Genomic DNA, 8,673 nt, shown 5'->3' on the forward strand with positions numbered 1-8,673 from the left:
TTAAGAGAAAAACCAATAGCCAGGGATCCCATTTCACAAACTCAATGCTTTTGAAGACATTCATGAATAAAGTCAGTTTTGGCCAGGACAGTTCCTTGTTAGTGCCTCTTCGGCTATGTTCATAGCCATGTTCATGACGCAGGAGTGCATGAGGGACTTCTTGACCTCGATGAAATGTAGCATCTGAAAGGCAGAAGGAGCTCGGGTGAGAAAAAAGAACTTGCATTGAAAACAAATGTGAACACAATATTTAACAAAATTTTCGACTCAAGAAATACATTCCTAATACTCACGTCAGGTTGTCTGGGCAGCTCAGGCAGCTCGGAAATGGCTTCTGTTAAGAACTCTCTTGCTTCTGAATTTTGTATTGCATTAATCTTTGTCCACAGCATTTCCATGACCTTAGGTACGTTGAGCTCCTCGCCATCCTGAAGGAAAAGACAACAGAGCATTCCTCTAAAAGAACACAGCATGATGCAGCGAAGTTAGTTTAAGTATATACTGAAACTGAATGCGAATATTTCGCACTTAACTCGTGAGTAAAGAAGCACGTACCAGGACTCCATGATCTTGTAAGGCGCATATCGACACTTTTATCCGGCTTTCGGCCGTGATAGCTTTGAGTTCTTCGCGGAAGCACAGCGCATGCTTCAGGTCGGGAATCATGTCAGAAGCCAAGACAGGGTGTGAAGCTGACCAAGGCCAAAGAAAGGCGATCAGTAACTAGTCCGCAGGAAAATCTCATGCAATGATCAATGACATTAATGTCTGCTTGAGAAATATAGAAGAAATTGCTGTTAACATATCCTCCATTTTTGTTCCGACTAGAGAGGAAAAAAACGAATAAAGACTTACTCAGATGGGCGTGGCCCTCATTTCCGAGGCATTCCTTCATTTTTTCTTTCATGCTACTCATTTCTTCTTCGGATGGCATCAGAATCTCCATGCATATTTGTTTAGCTGCAAAGAAGTCATGGAAAATATTAATTTATCCTGAAGGAAAAGCTAAAGGCATTCGCAAGTGATTATTTCTGCTTCGAATATTTGCTCATCGTGTTAGCTGATGACTGACGCACCTTCATGAAGAGCGTTGTGGATTTCGCTATGTTTGTTGTGATTCATTCCGCTCGCGACTACAGCGAGTGCCGCCAGCAACAGGATCGTCAGCGTCTTCATGATGGAAGTCTGTGGGTTATAGATTTCGTGACTGTAACCTCTCTAGCGCGAGTGAATGTTGTTGCTAATCCAGATCAAAGACCTATCTATTAAGCGTCCTGCACAAAACATACATCGATACTAAAATGCACGAATTCAAGTCCAGTCCCGATAAGTGACCAGACATACTCATGGCTTACCTGTGTCGTGATACGACTCTTCGTGGCGCAAGCAACAAGAGGTGTGAGGTGCACTTGGATGTGCTTGCTAGCTTATATATGCGCGCTCTTGCCGGCGAGGAAGTGCCTAACGTCATCAACTGATGTCACCAGTCCTCTTGTGGCCACATGATACGTTTTCAAGGCACCAGAATGTTTTAATGATCCAATTTAGTCTTGGAATAAACAATTCCATACAATTTATGGCCAAAAAACATATACATTTTCTTCTAACTTTCCTTTAGATCCTAACTGATGTGGTCAGAGAAAAGAGAATTAAACCACAGCTAATACGTCAGATGTGATACTGAATCAGCTTTGCTTGAAGTGTCTAAGACTTGAAATCAAGGTTTTCATGATCTGGGGGTCACTAGGCAGCAGATGCCTGAGGTCACAGGAGCTACGTCCCCCCAGTTCTCATAAGGTCGCCAACCTGTTCCACCACACTTTAAACACGGGGAAAAACTTCCAGTCAGAACCATACTTAGCCACACGTGGGCATTTCAGTGACTCATTAGCACACTACTCAAGAGATCATTACCATTCATTGCCTTTCTCTCAAAAAGAGCACTGCAAATGAAATATATGGACATATACATGCATATAAATATATATACATATTTGAATATATATGTGTGTGTGTATGTATATGTACATATACATATATACTGTATACATACGTTATAGACAAATATGTAATATATATAGAGAGAGAATATTTATATATGTATATTTCCAATATATATGTTATAATCTATATATATGCATACAATCATGTTGCAAGAGAGTTCTTAACAGAAGCCATTTCCGAGCTGCCTGAGCTGCCCAGACAACCTGACGTGAGTATTAGGAGTGTATTTCTTGAGTCGACACTTTTGTTAAATATTGTGTTCACATTTGTTTTCAATGCAAGTTCTTTTTTCTCACCCGAGCTCCTTCTGCCTTTCAGATGCTACATTTCATCGAGGTCAAGAAGTCCCTCATGCACTCCTGCGTCATGAACATGGCTATGAACATAGCCGAAGAGGCACTAACAAGGAACTGTCCTGGCCAAAATGACTTTATTCATGAATGTCTTCAAAGCATTGAGTTTGTGAAATGGGATCCCTGGCTATTGAGTGATGTTCTCTTAGAATGATACCCTGATAAGGCAACACATGTATTCCAAATTAAAGAGTGCAGCATATTTATTCCTCATTCATAATTTAATACCTTCATAAGTAGGTATTCCATAATTTGGCGCAAACGACTGGCAGTTTTGACATCCTCCAAGAATGATACCCGACACAGCATCACAGTAAAACTTAGATGCAAATAATTCCCAGCTGCGGACCCAGATCGGAAAGGCATTCACTCGGGTTGACGGCGTCCGATTCCCAGGGGAAAGCGCAAAGGAAGGCATCGTCCGAAGCAAGGTAGTCTGAAACAGTAGCTCTACTCCGTCTGAAGAAATCCCAGCTGTTAACTTCCAAGTTAAGCCCACCTTGTTGCCTTTATGAAATACAATATATATATATATATATATATATATATATATATATTCGTTTTCGTTTATTTTTACTATTGTTATTAGAAAATACACTAAAAAAAAACACTTACGATAAGATATTTCAAAGACTGACCGAGTCAAATAAAGGGCGGAGTTAATCACATCAAATTTAGCCAATGACAGTATGCTCTGAGTTATCAGACATAGCAAATACATAATATAATTGATATTGTTATAATTACAAGAGATAAAACAAAAAATTCCCATTTTTGTTTATGTGTGTACATAGCTATATATATATATAATACATACACTCACAAAAAACACACACAACAAAAAATCTAAAGCGACTGAAACATGTAGTAAAAAAATATATATATATACATATATATATATATATATATATATATATATATATATATAACCTATATATACATGTTATAAAATATGTATATATGGTATATACATATCCATGCATATATATGTCTATATGTATATGCATGTACATATATTATGTATATACACATAGCTAAACATACATACACACACACTCACTCACTCATCTCACGCACACACACATAACACACACACACACACACACACTCACTCACCGACTCACACGTACAAACACACACACACACACACACACACTCACTCACCGACTCACACGCACAAACACACACACACATAAAAAAAAAAAAAAAAAAAAAAAAAAAAAAAAGAAAAAAAAAAAAAAAAAAAAATATATATATATATATATATATATATTGCGTATATGTGTACATATACACTACTGACGTGATTATCAAGGCCACCATCGGTCCCAACCATTTTTGGTAGAATATGTATCCCAAAATGAAAGCAACTTATCATTTCCTATTTTAAACTGCGTAAACTGCTAAAGACATCAGAAAAAAATAGCCACCCTCAGCCTTAATCACTGTAGCAACGCGTCTCGGTATGCCTCTAATGGACCGGCAGGCCTTTTCTTTGATTTCTGGGTTTTTACTCCATTCCTTCATCAATCGTTCAATTAGCCCAACTATGTTAGTACATTCTACTTGGTTTACCTCGTCTTTTATGTCTTTCTATAAACATTCTATATTGTTTAAAACTGGACTTTACAGGACACTCAAACACTCTAACCCCATAAATATCCAATAGGTTAAAACACTTTCGGCTGTTTGGCAGGGAGTTCCATCATGCTTGAAAATGCAGTCACTTGTAGTTATATCGAAGTGTTCCCTGAATTGTAGGTATATCATAGTCTCCTGAAAATTGCGTAGTTACTAATTTCTGGTTTACTTTTATTTCTTTCTCATACAATAAATCCTCTTATATGTGTACTTTGTAAAATATATTATCTTTTTTCTGTTTAACTGACAATATTTATTTATTTGCATAATTATATGGTCAAAAATACGTGTAAGTCCTCAGTCTTCTAAGTATTTAAGGAACATGAATAAAATGACACTGGAACGGATTGATAATTAAAACTTAATATTAAGTCCTCTGTAGTCTTGTCTTACACTGTCATAACAGACTAATCACAATTATATATACTTTTGGCTACTCTAAAACCGCACAGCCTTTAACGAACTAAATGGGGGAAAGACATCACACTGAAATAATGGTTACCACACTTATAATGCAACAAACACGTTATGTAAACAAACAACCACTGATAGAGCGTACAAAGACATCTTTCATGATGTCACGATATCCAATATCTCAAATCTACTGTACCCATGAAAAAGACCAGACCACACCATCGCCTTGGTGGGTTTTTTATTTGTGCCCGGGAATGGGGGGTCCTTCTCGAAGCTGGTTTTTCCCAAAGAAATTTTCTCTGTCCATCATTTTTTCTACCGAGTTTTCATCAAGAAAAAACCCCGAAAATAAAAATAACAGTGTAAGTTTGAAATGACGGGAAATTCAAATAAAAAACCCTTTTTGATATCATTTTAAAACCAACATGAAGATCATACTAATGTTTTTTTAACAAACATTTTTTTTTTCCAGTTGATATGTATTTTACTAATTATGTTTACTCATTAAAACGGTAGCAAAAAAAATTTTAAATTGAGATTAACCCCTTTTCCCCCAACCCTCGGAACCCCAAATCCTTGTAAGCCTTCCCCAGGCCAATTTTTCCTTTCCTCATCCCCTTGGCACCTTAGTTGGCCCGCAGGCAGGGTATCCCATCTCATTTATTTTTTCCCCCACTGTATACCGGTCAAGGTTTTTTATTGGCCTGTTGGAATGTTTAATCATTTTATCTTTAAATTTTTTTCAAAATTTCCAAGTTATCAAGTTTTCTTTTCACTTTTGCCAGCATTTTTTGGGAAACACCACTTCTTTGGGTATTTTTTGTTGATTAGAGGTATTTTTTTAGATAAACCCTTTAAAAAACTAAAATCTGCCGACTCAGGTCCTTTCCTCCCCCATGTGTTTCAGTTAGCAGTCTTGATTCAATTGCAAGAGAAGGCTAGGGTTTGAGTGTGGTAGTGATGCATTTTTCACGTATTTAAAATGTAAAATGGAAACCAGAAATCCAGGAACAGGTTAAAGGGGCCATATCATATGTGCCCTTTTATTCTGCTAATTTGTAAAAATTCTATAGTCCCCAAAAATCGATCGAAAGAATATACAGGGGGATTTCCCTTTTTAAGTATATATTGTGCAAACCCCCAAAGGGGTAAAAAAAAAATGGGCTCAAAAATTTATAAAATTATATATATAAATATATATATATATACATACATATGTACGTGTTGTGTGTGTTATGTTGTATTTTATCACTTTAATATATGTTTATATATTTATATAATATAATATATATATATTATATTATTTTATAAAATATAATACAGACCATTGTGTGGTTATATATATATAGTAGACATAAAATGTAAAAAATACTTGATAACATATGTCTTACATGTTTTTTTTTGTCCCCCCATCTGTCTAATACGTTACATATATATCAGAGAGATAGATAGACAAATTAAGATACATGTATATGATACTAATATATTTTTTCAATATCATCCATCTTCTCTCTAAAATTTTAAAACATATTGTACAAACATACATACATACATACATCCACAAACAATAAAAAGAACACATATATATACAACATGCTATACAATATGTAATTATAATATGTGTGTTTCGTACCTATGTGGTCTATTTACTTATCCATCTAGGTCTTAATATATATACTTGGATGTATAAGTATATATGCACGAGAAGGTTCATATATATATATATATATATATATATATATATATATATATATATATATATATATATACATATGCATGTCTGTGTGTATATATATACATATATATAAATATATACATTAATATATATACATGTGTATATATACACATCTATGTGTATATTTCTTTATATATGTACATAGATAATTGTATATGTCTAATGTATTACACACACACATACACACACACACGCACGCACACACACACATCTATATACATATACAGTACTTATATAATTTTTGAGACCAGTTTTTTTTACCTCCCTTTGGGTTCTGCACAATATATACTATGAAAAGGATCACACCTGTATATTGCTTTCGATCGATTATTCTGAGGACTATAGAATTTTACTAAATTAGCTAGAATAAAAAGGTGTCACATATGATATGTGACCCTTAACACTGTTCCTGGATTTCTGGTTTCCAGTTTTACATTTTATAATACGTGCAAATGCATGCACTACCACACTGACTAAACCTCCCCCTTTTACTATGCAAATTGAATAAAGACTGCTAACTGAAACACATGGGGGGAGGAAGGCCCGAGTCGGGAGATTTTTATTTTTTTAAGGTTTTAAAAAAAATACCTCAAATCAACAAGAAAAGCCAAAAAAAGGAGTTTTTCCCAAAAACTCTTTTGAAAAAGTGGAAGAAACTTGATAACTTGGAAAACTTTAAACCCCAAAAGAAGTAAAGATTAAACATTGCAAAAGGCCAATAAATAAACCTATGACTCGAGTTACAGTCGAAAAAGATAAATGAGAGGGGAAATACCATCCCTGCGGGAAAACTAAGGGTGCCAAGGCTAGGGGAAGGAAAAATTTGGCCGGGGGAAAGGCTTAAAGGTTTGGGAAATACCCCGAGGATTGGGGAAAGGGTTAATTCAAAAAATTTTTTTTTCTGACTACCGTTTTTATATGATCAAAACAAAATTTTAGTAAATACATATGCAACTGAAAAAAATATTTAGTTAAAAATAACATTTTAAATCTTCAGTTGGTTAAAAGAGTATAAAAAAAGGGTTTATTTATTTGAATTTTCCCGTCATTTCAAAACTTACACTGTTTTTTTATTTTCAGGTTTTTTTTTCTCTGATAAATCCCGGTAAAAATACGAGGGACAAAAATGAAAATTCGGAAAAAAATTTGAAAGGCAAGTTTGCGGAAAAACCTAAAATTCCCAAGGGGGGGTTTTTTTAAGGGCTAGTAGATTTGAGATATCTGGATATCGGGACATACTGAAAGAGTTTTTTGTCACAGCTTATCATTGTTGTATTTTTTTATCACTAACGTTTTTGTTGTCTTATAGAGATTGGTTAACCATTATTTCATTGTAGTCTTTACCCCCGCATTTGTTCGTTAAGGTGTGCTGGTTTTAGGTAGCCAAAATGTATATATAAATTTTGATTAGTCTGTTTTGACAGTGGGAAAACAAATAAGAGGACTTAATATTTGTTTAATTTCAATCCGTTCCCGTGCTTTTTCATGTTTCCTTAGAAAATTAGAAGACTGAGGACTTACACGTATTTTTGACCATATAATTATGCAAATAAATAAATATTTTTTCAGTTAAACAGAAAAAGAAATATATTTTACAAAATAACTTAAGAGATTTATTTTATGAGAAAGAAAAAAAAGAACCAGAAATTATAAATACCAATTTTTGGGGAGCATGATATACCTACAATCAGGGAACACTTCGATATAACTACAATGACCGCATTTTTAAGCAGATGGAACTCCCTGCCAAACAGCCGAAAAGGTTTTTTAACCCATTGGAAAATTTTTGGGGTTTTTGAGTGTTTTTAGTGCCCGTAAAATCCTTTTAAAAAATATAAATGTTTATAGAAAAACTAAAAACGAGGAAACCCAAATAGAATGTTAAAATAGTTGGGCTAATTGAACGTTTTGAAAAAGGATAAAAAACCCAAAAAAAAAAAAGGCCTGCCGGCCTTAGAGGGGAAACCCAGACGCGTTTTACAGTATTAAGGGTGAGGGGGCTATTTTTTTCGATGTCTTACAGTTTACGCAGTTTAAATAGGGAAAAGATAAATTTCTTTCATTTGGGATAATATTCTACCAAAAAAGGTTGTGACCGAGGTGGCCTTGTAATCACTTTAGTTATATATGCACCATATACCCAAAATAAAATATATATATATTTTAATTATATATTTTTTTTTTTTTTTTTTTTTTTTTTTTTTTTTTTTTTTTTTTTTTTTTTTTTGTGTGGTGTGTTTGTGGTGTGAGTCGGTGAGTGGGTGGGGTTTGTTGGGGTTTTGTACGGGGGTCGGTGAGTGAGGTGGTGTGTGGTTTTTGTGTATGTGTGTGTGCGGGAGTGAGGGGTGAGTGTGGTGTATGTATTTTAGCTAGGGATTACATAATATTACATGCAAAATACTTAGACATATATATCTGGAAAGTATATACCATATATACTATTTTATAACATGTTATATGGTATATTATATATATATATATATATATAATTATAATTGTGGTTTTATTTTATTTTTTTTTTTTTTT

The 8,673-nt window shown here is 34.2% G+C and overlaps 1 protein-coding gene and 1 long non-coding RNA gene across 9 annotated transcripts in view; one reads left to right on the plus strand and one right to left on the minus strand.

The window, feature by feature from the left end:
• LOC119571534 overlaps positions 1-8,673 on the minus strand; it is a 33,490-nt gene that overhangs the window by 5,782 nt on the left and 19,035 nt on the right. For 2 of the 8 annotated variants that reach the window (XM_037918806.1, XM_037918804.1), the window contains exons 2-5: positions 1,077-1,185; positions 856-960; positions 556-692; positions 294-428 (exon numbers count right to left, since the gene is read on the minus strand). In XM_037918806.1, the coding sequence (XP_037774734.1) occupies positions 294-428; positions 556-692; positions 856-960; positions 1,077-1,176 (477 nt within the window). In that variant the 5' untranslated portion in view covers positions 1,177-1,185. Of the gene's footprint in view, positions 1-13; positions 184-293; positions 429-555; positions 693-855; positions 961-1,076; positions 1,186-1,355; positions 1,411-8,673 lie in introns of those variants that run through there. The other 6 variants (XM_037918819.1, XM_037918827.1, XM_037918811.1 and 3 more) reach the window with 4 other exon arrangements.
• Positions 2,144-2,559, plus strand: LOC119571589. The gene is made up of 2 exons (XR_005228618.1): positions 2,144-2,212; positions 2,323-2,559. It is a non-coding gene; the product is annotated as an uncharacterized LOC119571589 (long non-coding RNA).

The sequence above is a fragment of the Penaeus monodon genome, chromosome 4, assembly GCF_015228065.2.
Source record: "Penaeus monodon isolate SGIC_2016 chromosome 4, NSTDA_Pmon_1, whole genome shotgun sequence".
Classification (NCBI taxonomy): domain Eukaryota; kingdom Metazoa; phylum Arthropoda; class Malacostraca; order Decapoda; family Penaeidae; genus Penaeus; species Penaeus monodon.